At 43.6% G+C, this 27,570-nt stretch overlaps 1 protein-coding gene across 11 annotated transcripts in view; it reads left to right on the top strand.

The window, feature by feature from the left end:
- Positions 1-33: 33 nt before the first annotated feature.
- gapvd1 (GTPase activating protein and VPS9 domains 1) overlaps positions 34-27,570 on the top strand; it is a 33,315-nt gene continuing 5,778 nt past the window's right edge. Inside the window, exons 1-26 of one of the 11 annotated variants that reach the window (XM_028996553.1) lie at positions 34-222; positions 6,865-7,083; positions 7,849-8,116; positions 8,265-8,840; positions 9,567-9,653; positions 9,737-9,871; positions 10,877-11,069; positions 12,303-12,383; positions 13,001-13,158; positions 13,577-13,706; positions 13,953-14,114; positions 14,324-14,497; positions 16,657-16,794; positions 20,456-20,590; positions 21,790-21,909; positions 22,107-22,184; positions 23,186-23,523; positions 23,793-23,880; positions 24,836-24,868; positions 25,374-25,442; positions 25,547-25,660; positions 25,760-25,889; positions 25,981-26,090; positions 26,185-26,344; positions 26,890-27,077; positions 27,323-27,536. In XM_028996553.1, the coding sequence (XP_028852386.1) occupies positions 6,899-7,083; positions 7,849-8,116; positions 8,265-8,840; positions 9,567-9,653; positions 9,737-9,871; positions 10,877-11,069; positions 12,303-12,383; positions 13,001-13,158; positions 13,577-13,706; positions 13,953-14,114; positions 14,324-14,497; positions 16,657-16,794; positions 20,456-20,590; positions 21,790-21,909; positions 22,107-22,184; positions 23,186-23,523; positions 23,793-23,880; positions 24,836-24,868; positions 25,374-25,442; positions 25,547-25,660; positions 25,760-25,889; positions 25,981-26,090; positions 26,185-26,344; positions 26,890-27,077; positions 27,323-27,536 (4,064 nt within the window). In that variant the 5' untranslated portion in view covers positions 34-222; positions 6,865-6,898. Of the gene's footprint in view, positions 223-6,864; positions 7,084-7,848; positions 8,117-8,264; positions 8,841-9,566; positions 9,654-9,736; positions 9,872-10,876; positions 11,070-12,302; positions 12,384-13,000; positions 13,159-13,576; positions 13,707-13,952; positions 14,115-14,323; positions 14,498-16,656; positions 16,795-20,455; positions 20,591-21,789; positions 21,910-22,106; positions 22,185-23,185; positions 23,524-23,792; positions 23,881-24,835; positions 24,869-25,373; positions 25,443-25,546; positions 25,661-25,759; positions 25,890-25,980; positions 26,091-26,184; positions 26,345-26,889; positions 27,078-27,322; positions 27,537-27,570 lie in introns of those variants that run through there. The other 10 variants (XM_028996558.1, XM_028996555.1, XM_028996554.1 and 7 more) reach the window with 10 other exon arrangements.

The raw sequence follows: 27,570 nt of genomic DNA on the forward strand, positions 1-27,570 counted from the left end.
CGCCCCCGATGACAGTTGGCGTTGTGAGGAAGGTTTGTGTGAGAGAGGCGGACAGCTAGCTGCTAGCTGCGTCGACTCGCCGTTCCCCATCCATTATTTCTGCGATACGGAGCCCGGAATCAACACAACACCCCGCCAGGCCGAAGCGGAGAGAGGAGAAGCGGCCGAAAACAAATAAACACTAGCAGGCCCGCGTGTTCCGGAGGGCGATATTTTTGGTCGGTAAGAGTCTTGTGTGTGTTATTTTTTTCTCCTCCCCTTTCGCTATTTTGGGGGGAATTAACGCGGCGTCGGAGCCCGAATGTAGCCAGCTAGCAGGGCAGCTAACGTTACCGTTCCCGCCGCCAGCGGTTTCCTTGCGCGCCCGGCTGCCCGATTTAAGCAACAGAACACGGCGAGTTGGGTTGAGTTTATAGGGACGTGTCATGCTCACCTTGGGACATTTTGTCGTGGCAAAAAAAAAAAAAAAAAAAAAAAAAAACGCAACTCGCTTATGCAGCCGTACGTTAATTGGCCTTAATGGTCTTTATTTCATGCACGCAGCTATGTTGATTATTGTGGTACCCGCGTCTGTTTGGACATGTCGGGTGCTTGCGCAGACCCAAAACCCCGTGGCGCTTAAAGGAAACGTCCTCTTTATGTGTTTGATATTCCGTGCGCGAAGATGTCGGCACCTGAGCACTTTTTTTTATTTTTTTTTATTCCGTCTGAAGATGCGAGGAAGTTGACGTCATCCCAATGCCACATATTCTCTTTTTTCTTAAAAAAAAAAGTCTGTCCTGTGTCCTTTATTTTGCCATTGGCCGTCTTTTATAATGTACAGGATCTTGGTGAACTGTCATTGAGAGAGTCTGTGGTGAACTTTGTTATTGTGTGAGTCTCCACGCACATGGCCCATGTCGGTGAATGTCTGATTTAGCTCAACAACAGGCTAATGACACTTTAGTTATGATTCGTAAGTCGAGAACTTACGCCAGCGAACTTGAGTTGGAAATCACAGCATGGTAGTCCGGTTGTGGACTGTTGTCTGGGAACACGTTTGCACAGTTTGATCCGTTTCATGATCACTGAATTGCAAATGGCCTTTTTCGTTCACACCGCATACCAACGTAACAAAATGAACGTATTATCATCATCACATTGTCACATTTTAAGTGCTCTGTGTATAGACTAGTGTGTCGTTTGGGCCTAGGAGGTGTTTTTCAGCTGCATGGCTGGACCATTCAGCCTGCGGCCGCGTCCTCTGCCCACCTGTTCCCACCCTCCATCGGCTGTTAGGTGTGAAACCCGCCGGAAGGGCCCACTGGGCTGTAGATATGTGTGAACGGTGTTGTAGTGACACTCTGGAATGATCGGAGTGAAATGTGTTTGAGGGAAGGGCGCTGCTCAGGTTGTCCGCAGCAAGGCAGGAAATGACTACGTGGAATTGTGTAGTTGAATTATGCTGGGTAAAACTGTTGTGTGTTTAATATCCATTAGAACATTTCAAATATGAACGTGAAAGTGAAGTGATTTGTCATTGTGAAACACTGCAGCGCAGCACGCGGTGACACAACGAAATGTGTCCTCTGCTTTTAACCATCACCAAACCGGCAACCTTCCGATAGGCCACCACTGCCCCCATATATATGCAACATCCTATATAATATTACCATGCTTTAGCCATGAATTCGGGCCAGCGGATGTGGTGCCAGGAAAGACTGTGGGCAATCTCAGAGTTGAGGGGTTTGAAGCTGGCTGCGGTGGCGCTGACTGTCAGCCTGGATGCCATCATACACCACAGAGCCGATGGAGACGAACCCCACACAACCTGCCACACCTTACAGGGGTGTAGAGCATCCTCATCCTCTCGTTATTGCACTAAATTACACTAAATATATGGTGTAAACCTGGAGGAGAGATTTCAGCGGTTTTGCACGAATCATCCAAAATTGCCACATTGCCATCGGCTTTCACTGAATCTCAAACTGCTGGAGTGGTGATGATTTCAGAGTAGTGCAGGAACTCAAAAGCCCGATGCTGAGGTTTGGTGGCCTGTTGTGGGTCAATCAGCCACCGTTTCCTCAGGGTCAGGCGTCAGGAAGTGGAACATGGGCAGAGGATGTTCATGGTTAAAGAAAAATTTAAATAGATCATCCTTTACTGCCTAGATACTCATTTAAAGGTTATCAATATAAGCCCCTAGTGATCGCTACTGATAACAGCCCTATTCATTCATTCATTCATTCATTCATTCATTCATTTTTTTTTCTTTTTTTTTTTTTCTGTGGCTGTTTGTGGGCATTGCCCGGGTTTCACCGGCCTGCTGTGCCTTTTTGCTTATTTTTCTACAGTCAGGCACCCATGCTAATGAACCGCAGTTTGACATTTACCAAGCAGATGAAAGCCACACAAAGGTGGACGATGTGGTGCAATGTGGCCTTAAAAAGGCAGGTTATTCTTTACTGAACATATTTTGCTCCACTCCTCAGGGGTGTGAAAAATCGAAATTTATGCTCACAAATTGTGCTTCTGCAGAATATAGCCCGAGATCTTCACTTATGCACGTAAGGCTGCATTATGAACGCACACATTTTGTATACCCCATTTGGATGTAAAAAGGGGCGTCCAACCCAATTCAGAAATATGGTTTGAATTTCCCCGATGCTGCAGGACTCTTGTATTTGTCTTGTATTAGTGAAGTAGCGTTTTATTGTTGATACCTCTCTGGCTGAAGCATGACAACTCGGTTGATGTTGTCATGCACAGGACTACTTTAATGATATCCGGGGCTGAAATTATATACAGAAATCACAAGTGTTCCTCATGTTTCATAATGCACAATGTAGCAACACTCTGGCTTGGAGCTTCATTTGAAGAAGTTCTCATGGAAGTGCAGCGGTTGATATTCAGGGAGTTTTGGTTTCAGCGCATAGAGAAATGTGCACAGCGAGGGTTAAAGCGAAAGCAAAATTCTGGACTTTTGTTTTCCGGTAAATTGTTTTATGAACGCTTTCATGTGCATTCTCCGTGCCGCTGCTGTTCAGCCGAAGTATAAAACCCCGTGGGTCGTGGAATTTGCCGCGAACCCGCTCATGGCAGACTAGTTTTGGCACGTTCAACTCAATGCACCCATCAGGCCGCTTCTAACCACACAGCAGGCAGTAAAATAAGAATGTTGCACCTCAACCCAGGAATTACTTCTACCGACGGATCACACCAACTGGACATCGGAGTCTGGGCAGCTGGCGGTCAAAATGTTTCCATGACAACGGAAGCAGAGGAGTTCTGTCTGATAGCACACCGTGGTTTGTGCTTGGGTGGGTGGGTGTGTGCGTGCGTTTGTCTGTGTGTGATATTTACTGACCCTCGCCTCAAATAATTCCACATCCTCCACCACCACCCCCCCACTTCTCTTAGAGTTTCTTATATTTATAGATCACAAACCTCTCCACTTCTGTTGCGGTGGCGGCAGTTTCTAATTTCAGAATGAAAACATCTGCTTTGAAATGGTGCCTTTTATATGCTGGGCATTTGACATTTTTAATGTTGCTAAATGTTCCATTTCGATGAAAGAGATTTAACGACATTCTTTTGTTTTTGCTCGCCCTTTATATAAAATTGTGTAAATTTTGCCTGGTCAAGTGTTTTTTTTTTTTTTTTTTTTTTTTTTTTTTTTGTTCCAATATTCCCAAAATACCATTTTAGGATTTTGGATTTGTATTGCTGAACCCCATGGTACATGAAGTGAGCGCATGAATGCAGCCGAGAGCAGGACAAAGTTCCCCAGTTTGGGCTGTAAACCGGAGACCGTATTGCAGTCCAGGGCTGTGAACCGTTCCTCAGGCGGTTAACCCTCGTCGCGAGTTTCACATGATCTTTAACTCCGTGAGAGTCTAGAAATGAGGAATTAGCTATATCCTTTTTTTTTTCATTCCCCCCCGCTCTCTTTTACACACACACCTGCTCAGACAATACCGTACACCGGCGTCTAGGAATTCCATCCCATCCCTAACGGCTTGCATTGATTAACTACAAATTCAGGGTCTCTATAGTGTAATAAAAATGTTTCAGTATTTATTCCCCCCCCCTTCCCACCCCCTGCTCGCTCTGTCTGTTCCACCTGCGTTAGCTCTTCAACCCAGAAGGGAAGTGAGAAAGGGACCGTTGTAATGAAAGTGAGGCTAAAAACAGTATCTCCTTCCCACTGGTCCCACCCTACCGCGGGAGGACGCGGCGGCTCGTTTCGGAGTGGTCCGTGCAGTTGGAATGACTTGAAGGTGTTTGGTGCGAGATGTTCAGTGAAGGTGCTTCCCGTCGGTTATAGAATGTGTTTAGAAGCTGAACGGCAGATACTGTACGCATGTTTTGTAACCTAGCCATTCGGACGTAATCTTTGTAGACAAAGTGCACTGTATCACCAGTTAAAACTGAGAATCTCCTGGCTAAAATAGATCCAGTTTAGTCATACTGGCGTGTAGGGGCGTTCGGTCTGAAAACGGCTTTAGATTTTCTAAAATCAGCAGATTTTCTACGTCTCTGAGCGAGATGTAAGCAAAAAAAAAATGTATGTTGTCAAAATTCCAGCTTCTTGTTTTACACTTTTGACACTTTTGTTTCAAAATTGACACAATCTGATTCCATATTTTTCTGCTGTTCGCAGCGTCAGGGTTGTGCGGACTGAACACAGACCTTTTCTGTGCTCATTGTAGTAAATCAAAGACCTTAAATGGTTTCATTTCCTCCTCTACCCATTAATGTTAACATTTCAGACAGAAAATCTGACTTTTCAGTGAAGGCTTTTTTAAAGATCTTTTGATTTTACTTTCATGGGAGTAGCCAATGGGGATGGTTGACCCGCTACTTCCTCATTCTGGATGTTTTAACCCATTTTTATCCACACGTCTCACGCCCACACCCAGATGTAGCACCAGGTGCTGTCCCCTCCCTTGCTCCTCTGTGTCCATCGGCCCTCTTCACTCAAAATGCACCTTTTTACCGTCAGAAATGTGGTCTCTGCTGTCTCGAAACCACACCCACTTCCGAGAGACACATGCGGATAGATTACCCGCACTTAAATTCTTAAACTTAAATTAAGCAAGATAGCAAGCTATGCGATACGTCTCAGTCTCTATATTAGTACTTTTAGTTTTTTTTTTTTTTCATCGTGGGGGACACCATCATGGATGATGCTTTTGGAATAGCAGGAACTTTGCTAATTGCCTATGGGGCTTATCAGCAAGTGCCAGGAACACATCTTAGTCTCATCATTGCCATTCAGTACCTCTCGTGCTGCTTCACCTTGTTACCCAGATTTTCACCTTGGTGTTTGGATGGAGCTTTCTCCCCCAAGTTAAAACGTAAAAAAACGATGATTTATAAACCGGTTATTAATAAAACTAGATATAAAGAAACAGATTAAACACGCACACTTCAAATAAACAAAATGCATATCTCAAATTTTTTTATACCAGTGTTTTCAGTGTAGGAGATCTGTCCTTGACATTCTGCGCTACTGATTGTGTAAATAGGAACACTGTAATGCCTTTTTTCGTTTGTTTACCTCTGATATGTAGGCATATGGTGCCGGCCTGGCCAGTCTGTCAAATATTAAAAGTCAATGTGGCCCTGAGCTAAAGAGTTTGCCCACCCCTTGTCTAACCTAAGTAGTTGGGTCAAGTTCCATCAAGGCTTGATTTAGACCAAAATCTCCCCGCAAAATCGGCAACTGTGCAGAAATGAAGGATGTGGGAATGTAAAGTATGGGCAGTTCATCCCTCACTGGCCACCACCATAAAGCCCAATGCTCGGCGCGGGGTGGGGGGCTCATCGGACAAAGAGGATCCGCTGCAGCGTTCTGTGGTGAGGCACAACAATGCCGCGCTTTATTCAGTGCAGAGAGACTATTTGCTGGAAAAAAATCTGCTTGCCGGCCAGAGGAGCTCATTTCATCTCATTTGCAGTTGCAGGAGGCAGGAGGGCCGAGGGAGCAGCCTGCTACACCCATCCTTCAAAGCCCCAGGATTCACATAGGGGTGTCTGAAGCTCTGCCATGTCTCACTCAGTCCCCCAGACTCGTCCTTTCACAAAGGCCTCTTTGTGCTCAGGAATGGTCTCGGAAATCGCTGAAATTTTTATGCGTTTTTGTTTGTGTGTGTGTGTGAGCGAGGGAGGGTGTGTGTATCTAATGCGATTTACATATTTGCCTGCTCTGGCCATTCATGATGCTGAAAGCAGCCGTCGGGGGGTTTGGGTGAGGGAGGGGCAGCACTCATTGTTCTTAAATGACAGCTACAGCGCGCTGGCGGCCATTGATTGTTTGTGGGAGATGCTACGTTTTATCTTGGAACGTTCCCACACCAGCAGTGCCAGCTTCTCCCAGCCATCTTGTCCTCTACAACGAGTGCTATGCCACAAGTCCCTGTGAAATCACCACCTGGATTCGAAGACAAGTGCGAAAGCTGATCAGACAGGATGATTTAGTCATTGTCCTTTATAAAGCACCCTGTGGACGCTGAGAGTAAATTAAAGGGAAATAAAATAGACAGTAGTTCAGTTGGTTAACTTTCTACCTAAAACATGTTTCTGATGATTCTTCATCTGATTTCCACTCTCTGTGTGTGGCATCCGTTCGTATCCACTTGAAAATAATTTAAATGCACAAATGCGTGCATTCACTGTCCGTCTTTTTTTAGCGTTAGTCTCTGGGTAGGATGAATTTTGCATTTATCTTACAGGTCACAATATTTTTCGTCACATACAAACACACTATATACAACACAGACAAATTGTATGAACGCACGCATCGTATCACAACATGAGTTGGAACGTGCACTACATTTGAGTCTTTACTTACTGACACATTTTGGTCTGTTGGGTCTGCAGCAGTGTGTGCCCTTGCTGGCCGAGCTGGTGAAAGATGGTGAAGCCAGACATCCACACTCTGGCCCACCACCTGAAGCAGGAGCGTCTGTACGTTAGCTTGGAGAAGCAGCTCATCCAGCGGCTCAATGGCGACGTGCTCAAGACTGCAGAGAAGCTCTACCGCGCTGCCTGGATTGCCAAGCAGCAGAGGATAAACCTCGACCGTCTGATTCTCACCAGGTATGCGGGCGGGTTCTCGTCATACTCGAGTAAACAGGGAGATGCACCTCAGGTCAAAGTAGTGGAATGATGTCAGAATCACTGCCTGTCTGGAGAAATCACCCTGTGAATAATGAATCATAGGTTAAGTGATTCTTTGCTTCAAAAGTCATAATTCTTAAAATTCTGAAGCCGTGTTGTATAGGGGTGCAATGGCACTCTGTAAAACACCAAACAGTTCGGTCCTCCCTGTGTTGTCCAATACGCCATAAGCGACAACATACTTATTAAATTTTGGGGACAAAATGGCGCTTACAGTTTAACAGGCTTGAGCATTGTTCTCTTCACACAGAAAACGTACCAAAAAGAAACCGAAACGGTACGGACCATACTGGGGGATACCTCTACCGTCACATCCTTAGTATTACATAAGCTTTTTATGTTTCGGACTCAGTCTTAAGGTAACTATGGTAACCAGCTTTGATTCAGGGAAAACGTTCCTCACTCCAAGTATTATACTTCCCTACATCTTTAAGACCTCTTGAGTAGGTTAAATGTTAACCGGTACTTTCTGTAGTGGTTGGAACTCATTATGGAAAGGCTGAGAACCACTGATTTTATCTTGACTGATAAAAGCTCATGACTGATCATAAGGACCCTGCAACCATCCTGGTTGTGACAATTTTAGCCTACTTAATTCTACCTAAAATGAGTCCTGTAGTATGTGACCCTTGGATTGACCACAATTGACCACAATTGCAATTTTGATGATGGTTTGTTTTTCAGTGCGGAAGCCTCCCCTGCCGAATGCTGCCAGCACGCCAGACTTCTGGAAGATGCGCAGTTTGTGGACGGCTACAAGACCCTGGGATTCCAGGACAGCATCTATGGCGAGTTCCTGTGCCGACTGAGGGAGAACCCTCGGCTGGTGGCATCCTGCTTGGTGGCTGGAGAGCGACTGAACCACGAACATACGCAGAGTGTCATTCATACAGTTTTCACTTCCCTGTATGGCAACTGCATCATGCAGGAGGATGAGAGCTACCTCCTCCAGGTTAGTAGGACACTGAACGTGTGGAGTTGTCACGCCTTCCATCGGGCAAAACATGAACATAGTTACATACATAAATATGTTTTTGCAGATGTAGAATGAAATACTGTAGTCATGGACCTAACCTACAGCACTGTGTCTCCACATCCAGGTTCTAAGGTACCTGATGGAGTTTGAGCTTAAGGAGAGCGACAATCCACGACGGCTCCTCCGACGGGGCACATGTGCCTTCAGCATCCTCTTTAAGCTCTTCTCTGAAGGCCTGTACACGGCCAAGCTCTTCCTCACAGCCACGCTCCATGAGCCCATTATGCAGCTCCTGGTGGAAGATGAAGACCACCTGGAGACAGACCCTGCCAAGCTGACTGAGCGCTTCACCCAAGCCCAGCAGGAGAGGCTGTTTGGGGAGAAGGGCTCTGAGGGCTACCGCCAGAAGGTTCAGGCTGCAGTGGAAGCCAACGAGGCCAAACTGGTGGCCCTGGTGAACTCTTTCATCACATGTCTTAGGCAGAACACCTACTGCTTCCCGCAGAGCCTGCGCTGGATTGTCTCACAGATGTACAAGACTCTGGAGCGGGTGGAGCGACTTGAGGTGGGTGAGGTGCGCACCATGTGCACCGACCTGCTGCTCACCTGCTTCATCTGCCCAGCCATCGTAAATCCCGAGCAGTATGGCATCATTTCAGATGCACCCATCAACGAGGTGGCTCGCTTCAACCTGATGCAGGTACGGTCCTACAAGCCTGGGGTCATTGGTTCTCAGCCCTTAGTGGCATTTATTAACACAAAATTTAAGTGTTAGGGACCTTAATTTATTAATGCAGTCTGCCCCATTCTCAAGTAAAATAATAATGCAACATGTTTTATTCATTTGTATTTCTAAACTTATTACCCAGGATCTCTTCAAAACAGTATCAGTAACAATACCATTACAATTGTTATACTGCAATTACATTGTAATTACACTTATACATTTTGGACTTTCATAATTTGATACTACAGATAAATTCACAATTTATTAGCCTGAGCAATCTATATTTAAATATCAAATATGAATTCAGTTAGTGTCTCATTTTCTTTTGAAACTCAAATTTTGCTTTTTGTAACACTGAAGATTAACTGCGTGATGTGATTTACTAGGAAGGCCTTGCATGTTTTTTGTGCTTCCTGATAAAAAGAATGAAAAGAGGAACACATTACACTGTCACTGATGAGGGGTTTTACAGGTTTCGTGTTTGTTTTTGGTTTCTCTATTCCTTTCAGTTTGCGTTCACCTAAATAACTTAGCCAATTTCCTTGTAAAGGACTCAACTCGTTGACATTTTTTAAATAACAGACCTGAATGTTAGTAGATAATAGCAGCTTGGTGCTTCAAGGCTTAAATCTTAACCAGGACAAGCAGTTTGAAGATGAATTAATGAGTGATGAAGACCTTTTGTCTTCACTGTAACAGGTGGGACAGCTGCTCCAGCAGTTGGCTATGGCTGATGCTGACGATGGAGACCCTCGGAGGAAAAGTAGCTTGTCCAAGTTTGACAAAGTAAGAACTCTCAGATTTACATGTTGTTTTTTTGGTCTCCAAATGTCTGCCTCATATTTGACTTTCTGTGCATTTTCCTGCAGAGTTGTGTTGCTGCCTTTCTGGATGTTGTCATTGGTGGAAGGGCTGTGGAAACCCCTCCTATGTCCTCCTTGAATTTACTGGAAGGCCTTACCCGGACTGTGGTGTACATTACTCACAACCAGCTGCTTGGACTGGTAGGTCTGCCATGAAGGTGGGTGGGTGGATATGTGTTTAAAAAAAAAAAAAAGTGTGTAATCATGAGAATTTACCAGGAAAAGTGCCAGGCGTGCTCACACTCAAGTTGTGGAGATTCTTGATTCTACATAACCAAGCCACAAAAGTTTAACATTCTAGTAGCTTTTTTTTTGTCATATGTACAAATGCAGACATATTTTTTTCCAGTCTGGATGCTGTTCTACCCCCTGCCAGAAGGTTTGCTGGATGGTTGTGGTCCTTGTATGATGCACGTGAAGTGAAGCACACTTTTGTGTACAAAATTCAAATGAAGGCAAATGCGATACTTTCCTGATGCCCTAACGTGCATCATAAGATACTTCTCAGACGAGTTTGACCAGTTTAGATATATCTTGTCACATGACATACTTCAGATTGTCATGTTGAGCTATTCTTGAGATATTGTGTTGTAGTGTCGCCAAAGATTAATTTTCACTAATTTTGTATGTGTCCAAAATATGTAGTCAATATGATGTGTACAAAGTTGTCTTTTGATGATTTGCTAAGAAAATATTGACAGTAGAGAAATTATAGGTTTACTTGCACTTTAGTTTGTATTACAGTAAATTATGGGCAGTGTACAGCCTCCCAGGAATCAGAGCACAAAAATATAAATTATTGATTGATTCATCCATACACTTCCTGAGGTATGAACAACATAAAGAGGTGGTTATTATGACACCACCTCAAAATGACAAACTAAAACAATAGGGTTACACTGCTTTGACACCTAAGTGAATCTACAGTTGACAGCTGTAAGAGCTGGTGCCGCACGCTGATATTTATTTCACATTCCCAGTTCTAATTAAAGCACACCAGGTTCAACATAAAGCACATAATCCAAATTATGGGTATCCATTGAAGGATGCTTTAGTAGTTGTATTATATATTATATACTATATTTAGAATTGGTATAGCCAATGGGCAAATTGCCTTGTGCTTTCAACATATCCTCCGTATCTTAGGTGGACTTTGTGCGGAGTGTGACTGCAGGAGATCTGCTCCGAGAGGAAGACCAGGTGGCCCTGGAGACCCTGCTGGCTAACGTCCCTTCGTCCAGTACAGTGAAAAGCAATAGCCTGGAGCTCACCCCCTCCAACACGCCGCAGCTTTCTCCAGCCACAACTCCAGCCAATAAGAAAAACAGGCTGCCCATAGGTACTCCTCTCAGGCATATCTCCAACTGGGCTTACCCTGGAGGTTTAGCCTTCCGTTTTCTCAGCACTTAACGAAGTGGATTAATGACTTTGGTTTCGGCTGCATTTACACTGTGTTCCTTGCTGGGTCAAATGCTATGTTAAGCGTAGCCTCGTAAAGCGCTGCTGCTCGACATTTAAAGCCAGACAGCCTTGGGTTATTAAGTGTAGCGCGGTGCCAGCAGTGAAATATTTGGTCCTGGCCGTGTCATCATGGTTTAGTGCTTAGTCAGTCCCACCAGGTATTCACAAGGTAGAGATTGCAACAATCAAACAATACACCCCTCTGAATGCTACACAAATTAACCTTTTTTTTTTTTTTTTTTAAGTCTTCGCAACCTTTCCTCAAATTTGGCCAATATCCTTTTTTCTCTTGACTGTTTTACAAATCAAAGTTGCCAGTGGCTGTTGTCACTAATGCCATTCTGCTGAAAATGTGGCTTCTGCTACGATGCATGTGAACAGAAGCTCTCAGACAGAATTAAAGGGAGTTGTCATTTATTTTACACTCCTGCTCAATTTTTTTATTGAAATGGCCTATTCCTGGGTATTTGGTCGTTGGATCATGCCTGTATGCATTTTTTATGTCTCATAATTTATTGAAAATGGTACTGTAGTGTTAATATTAATACTTTCATTGTCCACTGGCAGCCTTTTTTTTCCCCTGTCAATTTCAGGGTGAAAAAAAAATATACAAACACAGCAACATGCACTGCATTTTTTAAAAGAAATTGGGCATTTAAAGACACAAAAGCTTTCAAGGGGCTGCTTAACAGCATGTTATGATTCACCAAAATGTAGTTGTGTATGGCCAGAGTCTTAACAGCAACCAAACGGTGGCTAACCACAGTATTGGTGCATGGTAAATCTATACACAAGTTGCATAATTCAGGTATACCTTCCTAAAAGCTCTTGACCTAATATATCTGCATGTTTTTAGTGAACATTTGAAAATGAAGTTTTCATTTAAAGTCGTTCTTCTCATTTGCAGAAGGCTATTTAATGAATCTGTATTATGTACAGTGTGTCAGTGACTTGTTTTTCATGCTTTTCTGACACAACCTGTGTTTCTTTCCCCTTTCCTAATTCCTCCTCTTTCGCCTCTTATCCTTCCTTTTTTCACTCCTTAAACCCCTCCTTTTTTTTTTGTTTCTCTTCTCTTCTCCTTTCCTTTCTTGCTGCCAATGGCCTCCAGGACAACAGTTAGCTGCCATTACCTGTTGGGACCCCTCAGCCACCACCCTGTCCGCTCACCTTCCCTTAGTAACCCCCTTTGGTGGGTAGCCCACAGGGCAACTGTGGGAGGGCTAATCTTAACCCCCTTGTCTCCACCCGCTCCCATAGCCATCACACACAGTGCTGTAAGCGCTTGCACCGCTGCATGTGCATCTGTCTTGTGTGCAGTTTCTGAATGTCTGTGTGCTCCTGTCATGTTTAGTATCAGATTGTAATCTGCTAAATTTAAAATGTGCTCTCCTAACGTGTGATTTTTCAGGGCCAAGCGTTAAGGCTTATGCTTGCATAACATAATTTCTCCTCTGCACAATTTTTTGTTCACCACCCAAAGTGTGAAATCATCAGTGCGGGGCAGTGGAAAGCTTTCACCATCTGTACTTAATTTTTCATTCATAACTTCCTCTTTCACAATATATCTGAAACAGTTTGGGTTTTTATCCTATTAGTAAATTCTACGTTGTTTTATGTAAATGCTAGTCACAAGTTTTTCTTTTTGGCCACGCCATGATGTGTTATTTTGTCTGTATATGCTCAGTCATTAACTGAACCTCACTGTGCAGCCTTTTCTGTAAGATAATATGACCTAAATGAGCACTAAACAAGTTAATGCTAACTTCCCTGAGTATCATCTGCTAACTGCCCCGCCCGTTCTCCCAGCAGCCTCACGCAGCCGTAGCCGTAGCAACATAGCCCAGGAGGGGGAGCCAGAGGCCAGCTCCCAGGAATCTTTGCAGGAGGTGCCGCCAGAGGAAGTGCTGGTCATATCGTTAGGGACGTCCCAGCAAACCATACCAGGAATGATGTCAGAGAACGAGGTAACGTGATCTGCTGGGTCGCCTGGCTAGGTCTACTCCTCAGGGCGTGCTATAAATAGTATCAGCAGCTCATATTCAGTTATAATAAGTTATAATACGGGGTTTTAAAATCGAATTATTTGACCGCACAGTTGCAGTCCATCAAATAACATATTTTTGCAATACATAATGTGGGCCTATGCATTAATTTCACTTTTTATATCCATCTGGTCATTTTATTACAAATAAGTCAGTTGAAATCTTAGGATTCTTGTTGGCAGAATGACTTGTTTTTTTATAAGCTTAGCAAGTTTTGTATGTAATCATAGCTAAATTGACACAAGGTCTTTTTTTTCTGATTTTTGAAGTAACTTGAAATAACTCCTGCATATGCTGTTCTGGTTGGTTTAATTGGAACGCCACTCTGTCTTGTTGCCAGGTGTTAACTCTGCAGCTGTCTGATGGGGCGACGGGCGGAGCTCCAACAGACGAGTCCAAGCTGCACGGCAAACCAGACAAAACCCTGCGCTTCTCCCTATGTAGCGACAACCTGGAGGGCGCTTCCGAAGGTGTGTGTTCCCATAGGCACCAGCAGAGGGAGCCATCTCTCTCATGATCAAACGCATCAGCCTTGTACTATGGTATAAACTGTAATATTTTGAGAATTAAGTTCCAATTTAACAAAGTTTTTGGTTTGTAAGAATAACTAGTGTTTACATATTAGAGCGTAGTTGGTTATTCCAGCCAGACCTAATGTTTTTTTTCTTTTCGTTGGTGAAGTTCTATGAATTTAACAGAAGCATCATATCTGTTAGCTTGCAGATATGATGAGTTGACTATGTCTTGTACAGGACCCTCAAATCGCTCCAACTCTGTCTCCTCTCTGGACCTGGAGGCTGAGTCTGTCTCTGAGCTCGGTCCTGGACAATCTGGCAGCAATGGGGCGGAGGCTCTGCAACTACTGGAGCAGGAGCAGGGTAGGTGCAGACGTGTGAATGCATGCATGCTAATGTGTCTCGTCATTGCAAGTGCAAGAGGGCAAATATACAGTGTTTCTCTCTTTGAAACTTATAGACCTTTGGTAATTAGACTTATAATTCAGCCACTGAGTTTTGGACTTTGTAAAGTATATTAAAAATATTTTTTAGGTTTGACTGTTAAGATGAGTATATAATTTCTTTTTCAGTCACAACTCAGGACAACCTGGATGATAAATTGCGGAAGTTTGAGATCCGTGCTATGATTGCTTTTACAAATGACCGTGACAACTCTGAGACCGTCAGTGAAACCTGGAGTACTGATGTGTTGGGCAGTGACTTCGACCCCAATGTGGAAGAGGACCGACTCCAGGACCTTGCAGGTTATCAGATACCTAATAAAATATCTATTCAGAGGACCCTGCCAAAAATATCCGAGATGAAGTGAGATTTCTAAACAGAATTGTATGGCCTGTGCCCAAAAGAAAATAACTTTAATACATAATAACATCATGTTGCATGGGTAGCTAGTTAAAAAGGTAGCTGCACATACTTATTTTGTAATTGGAAATGTAAAAGGTAATCTGTAATTGAATAGGGGGTGGTAGTAGCCTAGTGAGTAACACAATCGCCTATGAACCAGAAGACCCAGGTTAAAATCCCACGTACTACCATTGTGTCCCTGAGCAAGACACTTAACCCTAACTTGCTCCAGGGGGGGACTGTCCCTGTAACTATTGATTGAAAGTCTCTCTGTATAAGGGCGTCTGATAAATGCTGCGAATGTACTAATGATCTGGATGGAGTGTGAATGATTCATATTGCAAACCCAAACTACAGAAAAGCTGATATTTCATTATTTGATGCCATCTACAAAGAACTGATCATTTTGATTTAATTTAAAGCCATTGATTAAGAATGCTCTGCACTTTGGCCAAAAAATTACACCTGCTGCCACCTTGTGGTCGATATTGGGAACTACTTTGGAGAACAGTTTAGATAAATACTTCTTATTTATCCCAAAATCATATACAGTATGTTTTAATGGGCTTTCACAGGCCCTTACAGTAGAATATCATTATGCATGGTAGTAGCATAGTGGGTAAGACATTAATCTATGAACAAAAAGGCCACAAAGGTCACAGGTCACACCCTACTTACTACCATTGTGTCCCTGATCAAGACACTCATGGGGAACTGTCCCTGTAACTACTGAGCCACTCTGGATTAGGGCATCTAATAAATGTGTAAATGTAATATTCCATTGCTAATGATTTTTTAAAAAATTAATATGACATATTGCAATAATGGATTTGAATAAAATAGAAAAAACGCCATGGGTCCTCCAAAAATTCAGTTCAACCAATTTGATTCTTTAGGTGTTTTCAGTATCTATTTAAGTTTAGATAAGTTTGTAAAGGGATTGATGGACAGGGTGGTGTTATTATTATCACAACAAGCTTTTATTGCAGCATCCTAAATGAAAAACAGGGAATTTTCACATCCCATCATGTTTCTGCTTTTACACTCTCTCCATGCATACTTTCCTTTCATGGGTATCCCACCATTTTCAGTTTCTCTCCCTCGCTTATACTCTCTCTCTCTCTCTCTTTCCCTCTTTCTCTGACATTCACTCAGTCCCTGCCGTCTTATTGACCTTGGTTCCTTCTCATTTGCATCCACCATTTTTCATTTGTTGGAATATGGCGTTGGGGGACTTTTCCATCATTAAGTGAATTTACAGCGATTTCCTTATGTGTTTTCTCCAAGGGACTGGGTTATGAGATGCACATTAAATATCCATTAATACCTCATTATCCCACTGATAAGATTACCATGATAATGAGGCAGAAATTCTAATTGTTTCACTTCTGCCGGTGCCACTCATTTAATCATCCACCTGAAAGACAGGCCGCCGTGCGCCCCCACCTCCAGCACTGTAAACACGGCCAGCAGGGTGAAGCTCTCCCACTGCCACTGTGAACCAGGCCCTTCTGATGCCTGGAGACCACTGCTGGGTGTGGGCTGTGTGGACGTGCAGCGAGACGGAATGATGGTGTGCTAGACGCCGCTGGTACCACATGGTGCCTTCATGATCTGTGCATTGGCTGTGGACATCGAACCTCCCTCCCCCCCCTGCCCACCTGACTCCCCCCATCCCCCACGCAATCATTTCTTTCGTTCACTGTGTATTTCTTTATTTATTTCTCCTGCATGCATTCTTCCGCCTTGTTAGCCGATGGCATTCCACATGGAAGGGCTGGAAGGAAGCAGTTTGTGGGAGGCTGGTTAAGGCGGTAATGAGCGGATGAGTAATGCCCTGCTCAGCTGATGCCTGAAAGTCATGACCTGCAGGGTACTGTTTGTGTGTGTGTGTGTGTGTGTGCGCGCACCACACATGTTTGCACGGAAGGCGATGACACCATTAACCCATGATCGTCCCCTGCTCCAGTCTCTCGGAGATCTGGCGCTAGCTGTGTGTATCTCTGACCTCACGCATGCATTCCCTGTGTGCGTCTCTGTGTGTTCTGGCTGTTATCAGGGGCTACAGTGGACAACATGTTGGGCAGCCTGCTGTGCCTCCCCAGTTCTGGTTCAGTTCTCCTGGACACCTATGGTTCCACCATCTCAGAGATGACCAGCGAGGCCTGGAGCGTGGAAGTCCTGCCCAGTGACTCAGGTGGGGCTCTAGCGCTTCTTTTCACCTCCAGAACTCCTTCACACACAGTTGGTTTAACGTATAGATGATTTCATACAGCAAAGGGCAGAAATTTGGGCCTACACTTACTAATATATACGCTCCTGCTTTTTCAAATATTTACTACAAGGAGAAGTTACAAATACTTGCAACAAATGTAACCGATTTAAATAATACATAAACTTTCACATCAATTAAATGCATTTGTTCTAAATCTTTGTAATGTTTTTTATGCCACCTTACTCTGTATATAGTTTGAGAATATCAAACAATAATTCAGATTGAAATTATTTTTAATTAAGATCATGCTGTACATTTTTATTGTACGGAATCAAAATTTTGAATCCGTCCTTCACTTTTGGGAGAAGGGGGAGGGGACACAGCATGTGTGGCTTGGACCATCTCCATATCACATCTGTCACATTAGTGTGCGCCCAGCTCTCTTCGGGCAGAATTGGCGGTGCCCATAAGAGACGTCCAGACAGGTTCCCTGGAGGACCATCCAGCTGCGTCAACACCTGCGGTGCAGGAGTAAATAACACCACGCAACCGCCAGTCAGGAACATGGAGGCATCTGTCCCCAGTCTCACCGAGAAGCCAGTCAGCGTTTCTGGCTGACATGTCCTGTCTGGACTCCATCTTGGGTTTTGATAGGTCCAACAGACTTTTACCTCATTTCCCCAAGAGGAAGCAAATTCTTCTCCCTTTATTTGTTTCCTTCTCTGCAATTACTGAATACAGGAATCAAACTATTGAAATCATGTCAGACTATGACTTTAACAATAAACAAGAAAAATAAACTCTGATCCAGCAGGTCATGCTTAAAAAGCAGGTCATGCTCTCTTGTTAGTCTTCATGCTTGCTATTCTGTTCACTGCCCCGTTCTGCTTGGTCGCCGGGCCGTGTGAGGGTTCAGGACTGGTTTCATGGCTAAGCAGCAGAAAAGTAGACTCAGAAGAGCAGTTCGCCAGCACATTATTGCAAACGAGCTCGCTAATGAGAGCCGCATGGGCTAATGAGAGTGCCAGAGTGAGCCCGCAGTGTCAGGGATGGTGAGTTTACTCATAGAGGTGCTGGGTTTGTACTTTTTAAAATGAACCCAAATGCCCTGCCAATATTGAGTGCTCACAATAGTCACTAATTTAGTTTGTTACTTCATTGGCTAATTATTAAGAGCCTGTCTGGGACCACATTGGCAATGTTTGGTACCTTCATTTAAAGTGTTCTTTTAATTAGATACATTATCCAGCTTTCATCACATCTTATGTGAAACACAGCCTCTCACAATCTGTAGTTCCCATATTTCCTGAATCTGAATGTTTCAGCTTTTCTGGCCTACAGAAAATCTCCCAACCTCAGGAAGTTGACTGGCTGTATGTGTTAGCTATATATTGTCTCTAAGTGAATATCCAGTGTATCTCCAGCAGTGTTGGGCACATTTCTTTTACAAACTAACAGCACAAGCCACTAATTACCAGGAAATGTAACTCGAAATGTTCAAATAATATGGATTACTTGACTCCTCACGTTAGGTGCACTTGGGTTTGTGCTGCTGTCAACCTCCACGTTCTTGGCTATTCGTTGTGTGAAGTGATGAGAGCAGATTTGAATCGCTCCTTCCCAATGTGGGTAAAGGCTTATGTGGATATCTCGCCCCCTCATCAAAGAAAAGAAAAAAGCTTCATTACAGTAATGTGCCACATGTTGTCATTTATGGTAACAGTAGTGAGTTTACTGAAAAATTACTTTCCTTTCAGTAACACCAATATTTTAATACCGTTATTCCCAGCACTGATCACCAGAAAGCAGCCTGCCTTGTGTAAGTTGTAACCTCAGCATGCCCTCAACATGACGCTAGAGTCTGATCTTTCACTTCTTGTGCACAGTGGTATTACATAGATGTCTTTGTTGATTTTAATGTAGAAATGTATTGTACATTTTGCTTTTGTGCAGATCCGGTTTTGACTGAGTTGGGTGGTTTTCCATGTTGTGTCATGTTGTGCTGTGTTTTTAAATATTTTAATCTGTTCTCGCCTGGTTTCTCTACATGCCTAAAGAGGGAAAAAAAAAACACCAGATGCATCGTCAGCACATCGCAAGTTCATTGCTCTTGTGTTTTGAGATCCTTCATCTCTGAATCAACTCTTTCTTAAAAAAAAAAAAAGTAAATATATTTCAGAGGCATTTCAACCTCAAAGTGTACACAATATTAATGTCCTGTGGTGTTTGGCCAGCAGTCTGAATAATTATTCAAAATAAAGCTGATTTACTAGAATAAACTATTAAGTTATCTTTTCTAAGACATTACAGTACTGGAGCATGGAGTGACTGGAAAAAGACTGAAAAACTATTAATTAGAACATTTACATTTACAGCATTTATCAGACGCCCTTATCCAGAGCGACTTACAAGCAGTAGTTACAGGGACAGTCCCCCCCTGGAGCAACTTAGGGTTTATTGTCTTGCTCAGGGACACAATGGTAGTACGTGGGATTTAAACCTGGGTCTTCTGGTTCATAGGCGAGTGTGTTAACCACTAGGCTCTTACCACCACAGGAAAATTAGTAACATTAATTTTTGCTGCTTTGTGAGATTAATTGCTTTACTGGTAAATTTTGTTGTGTTTTGCACATTTCAGGGGCTAAAGAAAATTTTAAAGGCAAGAGGTTTTTTATTAAAATGTATCATAAACTATTATTTACGACTACTTTTACACAGATTGCGCAGTCACGACACATGTCGGCACTTTCTATAGAGGGACATAAACATTCTCGTTTATCCGTTGCTCAGCACAAGTTTGTCCCTCGTGGTGCAATGTTCTGAGTCTTCATTGCCTGTGATCCACATTCAGGCGCTTGCTGTCACTTGCATAATTTAAGTTTATGCTGGGCTACTGTGCGCTTCTGTAAGTGCAAGAACAATCCATTATCTAAATCACATTTTTATAGGGGGGATGGAACATTCCATGGCAGCAAAGTGTTTGTGTAAATTTGTCATATTGACAAACTGCCCTCTCTTTTAATTTCCCGAATAATAGACAGCTACTTGTTCTGAAAGTTTAAGTAAGAGTTACTTTAAGATGTGTTTACAAAAATGCATGAGTACCATAAATCTATTCATGGGTAAGAGGTGGCCTAGCGGGTAAGGAAACTGGCTCGTAATCAGAAGCTTTCATGGATGCCCCCTGCTCACCAAGGGTGATGCAGAGGACAGAGGATTTCGTTGTGTCATTGTGTGCTGTGCTGCAGTGTATCACAATGACAATCACTTCACTTTCACTTCAAATTCCTCTTATAAGCCATATACTTCATACTTTTTCACACCTGTTGAGAACTGTGGCTTTTATGATGCAGCTAATTTATACATTTTTATATGCTAACTAGCATCCTGCCGCTAACACACTTAACCTCATCATATCAGAGCATTTCTTTCTTATCTGTCTTGGAAGCATCTATATTTGTGGACCATTAAGGCCACCAAAATATATTATATAATTGGTTGTATTTTTAGCCTTTTATTTAGAAGCTGGTGAAACCTCGCCTTTTATTAGGAAGTGTTACCATTGTAAAGTTTTGCTTCAGATCCCTGTGTGGGGCTGTGACTGATGTTCTAATCGTCTGTCCCTCTGTCTACGTCTCTGCAGAGGCTCCAGACCTGAAACAGGAGGAGAGACTGCAGGAACTGGAGAGCTGCTCTGGGGTGGGCAGCACCTCTGATGATACAGAAGTCAGAGAAGTCAGCTCCCGGCCCAGCACCCCCGGCCTCAGTGTGGTATCAGGTTCGCATACTTTCAGTCTTTTAGTTCTCCTTTTTTCTTTACACAAAACACACCACAGACACAGATTGTTTCAAATGTTATGCTGTCAACTATTGGATTTATTCATTGATTGTGAAGAGCTGGACAAAATCTTCAATCTGCAGTCATTTTTAAAGTGACCATTGATGCCCAGGAACCCCAAAATCAAATGCATAATATGCTGAAGATGAAAGATTACAAGTATTCCATATCTGTTCACGTGAATAATGTGTTTCATCAGCCTGATTAGCATGAAAGCATATGTGTGGTACTACTTGGGCCATGTCTAGTCCAATCCACATGCCCTCGCACTCCCCCTCCAGTCTCCTTGTGTGTTAAACGATTCATAATTTATTTTTGTTTTTGTTGCATTTTTTTTATTAATTACCATGTGCTTTGGAGAATACTTGCAATGCTCTCTGTGTGAACAAATGAACCCCTGAAAGCGTTATGGTATTGCTACAGCTTGCAGCACTCCGGCTCCGACTGCATTCCGTTTATGCAAATCTCTGCCTTGCCCTCTGGTGTTACTGTAATATCCAGCTGCACACGTTCAAAAAGTTGCACGGTGTTGCACATGCAAATGAAATTAAACACAAATTGCCGATAAATTTGTATTGAGAGCATGGGTTTGGATTTCCTTTAAGTACTTTGGAGTCCTTGTTTGAGCCATCACTCTTGTCTAAATGTTGCTCAGAGCACAGTGTTCCAAATGTATGTCCTAGCCCAGATGAGTTCGTATAGGCGGTGAAGCTAAGATTGCGTTACAGGCTGTTTACATTGAGTCTGAATGCAAACTAGCCATTATCAAGGGGATATTATATCATAAATCAGCTAAATGTTTCAACTTTTTGCTTTAGAGTAGCAGCCTTAGGTTAGCTGTGGTAAATGCATTAGCATTTCTGTCATCCTCCTCTGTATAACGTGTATTGGCGAAGACAGTGGTTGTAGATCACAGTCCCAGGTCCATTGTTTACCACAATGGATTCATCTAATTCTTGAGTTGAATCAGGTTTGGAGGAACATGGAAAGATCTAAACTGTTGCAGCGCTGTTGCCCTCCAGTGACCCCTATTGTTGTGGGACACCTGAAAGCTCCTCCCTTATCCTTTTTCTGCTCTCTACATGGGATTGGGTCTGGTTGAGAGGATTTCAGCGAAGACCTGTTTTCTGTCGTTTCAGGCATCAGTGCCACATCCGAAGACATCCCCAACAAAATCGAGGACCTCCGTTCTGAGTGCAGCTCTGATTTTGGGGGCAAGGACTCTGTGACCAGCCCAGATGGGGAGGAGTCAAGTCATGGTGAGTGAATGGTCTCCATCAGTTCTCTGTAAGTCTGAAACTGTTCTGAATGTATTCTGTCCTCCTCCTTTATTCTTCAGCTTGGGTGATGGCATTAAACATGAGCTTAACAACATTGTTGGGTTTTTGGTGATGGGCTGACTGTCCTTCTCTGTTTTCTCTCTCTCTCTTGTCCAACTTTGTCTTATTTGTCACAGGAGCAAACTCTCTGACCGGTGGCCCCTCTCAGACAGACTCTTTGCTGGCCATGTTCGATCCCCTTTCCTCAGGCGAAGGTAATTTGAGGTCCCACAGCACCGTGGCAGGTCATGAGCCCGTCTAGTCCGGCCTTGCCGAACGGCGTCATTAAATGACTGTCATTAACTCCTGCCTAATGGCCGGAACCCACCAAACAGCTTGAGAGCGGAGAGAAATGAAGCAAACGAGCGTTGCGTCGGCCCCACCACCTCCCCTTTTCTGTTTCTCTACCCTTTCTCCACCCCAACACCACCCCCTCCAACCAAGCCCAAGTCACTTGTCCAATTACAGGACAAAAATATGACTAACATCACGGAAATGAGTACCCTGTGGAAATGAGTATTTCCCTGGCCCCGTTTGACAACCCCCCCCCGCTGTATGTAGGTTTGGGAAGCTGGGGTGGTGGTGGCGTGGAACTTGTTCTCTGCTCTGTATAATACAAGAACCAATTTTTCCCGTGCGCGGTCTGAAGAGGCGAAAGTGAAAACCTCTGATTGACATTTGTGGTATTGTGTATGTGTGTGTGCGTGTGGCAAGGTTGAGGGGGATGACAGGTTGCTAGACCTCACCCCAGGCGCTTTGGCACTGTCCCTGGTCCTCGCTGTGTCCAAGGCACCCGGCTGCCATTGGATTGTGTACAGCTGAGGTGCCGTACCCTTGGAACAGGTGGCCTACTTTCACCTGGGGTCTGTCTCTCGCTGACAGCTCTCTCAAGCACATTCACCAGCTTTTGTTACCCTTTTCACCTGTGTGTGCCTATGTTTGACTTGTCTTTATATATAAACACACACATTTAGCAACATTAGACAAATGGCTAAATACATTTTAGCAGACCCTTAATTATGACTTCCTGTTTTTTTTTTTTTTTTTTTTAATATAAATATCTTACCTGTGACTCATGGGTTCAATGCACTTTGTGCAATAATATGTACCATAAGATAATATTATCAACCCATGCAATAATTATTAGGGTTCTTATTAAGGTTCTTTGAGGTACCTTGTTTTATGTTCTGTTTACCCAGCCTCTGTCCTTTTCCAGTTTCATCCACTGGCACTATCGTCAGACCCAAGGTTCACCACCCCAGGCCCAATCACCCTCCTCCGGACCCTCCCATTCCCGAGGCCTGCGCCATGGGGCCGTCAGAGCCGCGGCCCCCACTCTTCCCTCTCCTGCCCGAACTGGAGCAGAGCAAGCAGAGAAACTCCTTCCCGGAGAGACTTGTGCGCAGCCGCAGCACTGACATCGTCTGCAGCGGGCGGAGACCTACCAGCGACCCTGGCCTAATTCGCCGGACCGTTGCTGAGGACCTGGAGTCTGCAGGGGTCTTCTCCACTGGGCCCACCTCTTCCCCCAGCAAAATCTCACTCAAAGGCGATGTGAGTGGAAGTGGTCTGCCTGCAGAAGCTCTGTCAGTGTTAGATTTTAAATATTTAAATACCTGTTAGCAAGAAACATTTTATCCATGTGAATTTCACTCCTAAATTCACAAAGAAGCCCAGCATATTTAGTGCTGCACTTCCAGATACTCCAGTAATTAGGAAAAATGGGCTAAACTTACACTGGGTACTTTGTGACTTGTCCAACAGTGCTGTACATCCTAGGTTGAGTGGAATCACCTATTTTTTTTATGTATTGATCGACTCAGAGTGACGAGCGGAAGGACAGCGATGACGAGAAGTCCGATCGCAACAAGCCCTGGTGGAAAAAGCGCTTTGTTCCAGCAATCCCCAAAGGTGAGTGCTATGATGGACATGACACGGGGACTTGGTGGAAGTGACCAGGTACTATGTTGAAATAAGGGGGTCCTTCTAAGCTTATGTGTATACTTTACCTACTCATGAATTGTGGCACTACATTCACATTTGTCACATATACTAGTTTGCCAGTTTGATAATTTGAATATTGTGAATCTAGTAAATGTTCAAAGTTTTGAATCTTGAAATCTTTCCTACTTTCATTGCACTAACCATTAATGACAAATGGCACATTCTCATAGTTTTTATCTTATTACTTTCATAATGGAGGAAAAAAAAAAAAAAGACTTCTTAATCCAAGTGGGACACATAAATCACTTGCCTCCCTAATGAGACGTTTTACTGTCCGTGCTTTAAATTAATTGCTAATCAACATAAATAATCACTGAAGACATGCAGATTCTGCAGCCACAGCAGTTGTCACGTATCTCTTATCAACAAGCTAATGGCCTTAAAATAGATAATTCTGTCATTGTTCCTCTGACTGAGGGAAAGACGGGATCTTTTAAAGCCTCAGAAAGTCTCAAACCATTCATCACGCGTCCGTCGCCTTAATAACAAGATCTGCCATTAAGACGAACAGCTCAGACAAGTTCTCTTTATTACATTTCCAGTCACTCGTGGGGTGAAATCTTCAGTTCACATCAGTAGCTAGGCGAGGTTGTTCGGATGGTGCACAACGAAAGCATTTTCACAATGTCTATAAAACGCAGTTGTGATATAGCTGCATTTTAAATCATTAATGTGACAAAAACAGCAATATGTGATTCTAAGGATCTTGGAAATGGATGCTCAGAGCACTCTCGAGTTTGGCAGGCTTATTTCTGCTCCGCTAGCAATCATTTTTCCGTCTGCGCAATCTGAAGGTACAAGTGAAACGCGACTAGTGTCTGTGGCCAACTCTGTGTGTGTTGTGCTGTTGTTCCTCTCATAGTGCTCTACTGGACTGCAGAGAGTGAACTGCCAGGTAACGTTGCGTTCCGTGCTTGCTAGAGTGGGCTGGGCCAGGCTGGGCTGTGTTCTGGCCCCCTGCTGACATGACGACCTTGTCATGGGTCACGGCTGTGCTGTACCACAGCTGAGCTTCCCTGTTCACATCGTTTCTTTTTTCTTTTATTTTCATTTGCCATCTTCAGTCCATTTGAATTAGCTTCTCTTCTGTTTTTTTTTTTTTCTTTTTAACATGGTAAGTCATTCATTTTGGGTGAGGGGTTTTTAGTGTTCGTCTGTTCAATTTTTTTTTAAATGAATCCTAAACAGAAAGATCTTAAGTTTGCTCCTCAACAGCCTTTTTGCTCCACCTGCCAGTAGTTTGATTTTGCTCATTCATCAGTCATGTGCTGTTTGGTCATCAGTTGTGTGAATTTAACAAAAAAATCTGGAGTGTTGGTGATGCCTTTTTTGCAAATGTCAGATATTTAGAGTACCGCGACCCATTTTCTTTGTGTCTCTGTCTCGCTATCTCTGCACAGCTCAAATGTCGGCCTTCCGGAAACGGGATAAGGAGAAGGATGACATGGGATCCGAGCGAGTCTCTGCCGGTCTGTTATTGCTGTGCTCTCCTTTTAATGCATGAGTTCATACTTTCTTTGTAAAAAAAAAAAAAATCTCATCCTTTTAACTTTCTTTGTGTTTCATATACCAGCTTCTAGACCAAGTGCACAAGCTCAAGCAGCAGAGGACATTCTGGAGAAATACAGAAACATCAAGAGGCCCAGTCCCAATGAAGGGACCGCATCAGGATCATACGAGGGACCAGGTCTGTTTTTGTCTCAAAACCCTAAACAATTGGCTGATATTGCCAATACACGTATTAATATTGGTACTTTTTATGTTTTAATATGTTTTGTTCATTCAGATCCTATTGGTGATGGAGAGAGCATTCAGGACTCTCCCAGAGATGACGCCCTGCAGAACATCTCCACCGATGACCTGCCTGACTCGGCCAGCCAGACTGCTCAGCCACCAGGTTCCAAGTTCTCCTTCAGGTTAGGGTCCATTTACTCAAGTCTGTCAGCCTTGTTATTTCAGAACATATTGAGACGATGTTAACCTGTTCTGTATTTGTGTTTTTCACAGTGATGCCAAGAAGAAGCTGCGATTGGCACTGTGCTCTGCAGACTCTATAGTCTTTCCCGTCATGTCCACTTGCGCACGCAACGGCCTCCCGGACCACACAGACCCCGAAGGTACTCGGTTACCCTCACAAATCTGATCAGGCCTGTGCTTCATAAGGTGTTTCAATCTTAAACTCTTGCTTTCCTCCCTCCACTTCCTCCTCAGACAATGAAATTGTGTGCTTCCTGACTGTGCAGCTGGCGGAGGCCATCAACCTGCAGGATAAGAACCAGATGGCTCAGATCCAGGAGACCATGCGCTGCGTCAGCCACTACGACTCGCGCTCCTGCAGGAAGCTGCTCGCCGCCATCGCTGAGGACTATAGGTAACACACTCTTCCACCACACGCCCATCCACGCCCATAGGGAAGGAGAGGTGGGTCATTTGTAAAGCTTGTAAAGATTATAAAGCAATGTATTTTCTTGGGTTTATTGATTGTTTTCTGAAAGCATTTATGTGGATTTTCTTTATTAGATTAATATTAATTTATAGATACAGGCACATTCCACAAATAATGAAAATGTTTCTTTGAAATAATAACAATAAAAAAAAAAATGGCAGCATTATATTTTTTCTGTATGTGAGCTGTAGATTATGATTATATGCTGTAGATAAATGCACTCCCATATTACTAATCATAAAATAAACCATTTGCCCTAAATGGTCTGCAATTTGTGCTTTCTTCCCCTTCTGTGAGCTAAATTAGAAAATTAGCACCTTTTTCCATACATTGTTGTGTTTTCGAGTTGTAGCCACTTTGATGCGCTTGTACCTTGCTTTATAGTTGAACTTTTACAACAAAGTGGTAACGCTGGTGTAGATATTGTGTGATTCTTGTCATTTTGATTTTTTTTCTTCTATCTGCTACAGGAAGCGTGCGCCCTACATTGCATACCTGACCAGGTGTCGGCAGGGCCTACAGACATCTCAGGCCCACCTAGAGCGCCTCCTGCAAAGGGTTCTCAGGGACAAGGAGGTGGCCAACCGCTACTTCACCACAGTGTGTGTTAGACTGCTGCTGGAGCACATGGAGTCCAAAATGCTTGACTTCATTACAGGTGCTGAAATCATTTTCACTCAGCAACATAAATAAGAATTATTCTGCTGTTATTACCCAGATTCTTAGTTCAAAGAAAATGGCATCTGTACTATATACAGAGTTTGTACGGTTCCTACGGTATATAATATAATTACAATCCTGTTCAATTAATGTGTATTGTAGCTCATTATAATAATGTTACATTTACATTGAACAAAATCCTGGTTGTGTAATACTAGTGTTACTGTGTTAAAACCTCCACAGCCTTCCAGGGCTTCACAGCGGCGGACGATAAGACCGCGGCCGTTGAGGACTTCCTGCGGTACCTGTACGGTGCCATGGCCCATGATGCTATCTGGCAGTACGCCAGTGAAGAGCAGCTGCAGGACGCCCAGATGGCCATCGAGCGCAGCGTCATGAACCGCATCTTCAAACTGGCCTTCTACCCCAACCAGGATGGAGACATCCTCAGAGACCAGTGAGTAACATGCACTCCCATACACAACTCCAGC

This window comes from Denticeps clupeoides, chromosome 11 (genome assembly GCF_900700375.1).
Source record: "Denticeps clupeoides chromosome 11, fDenClu1.1, whole genome shotgun sequence".
NCBI lineage: Eukaryota > Metazoa > Chordata > Actinopteri > Clupeiformes > Denticipitidae > Denticeps > Denticeps clupeoides.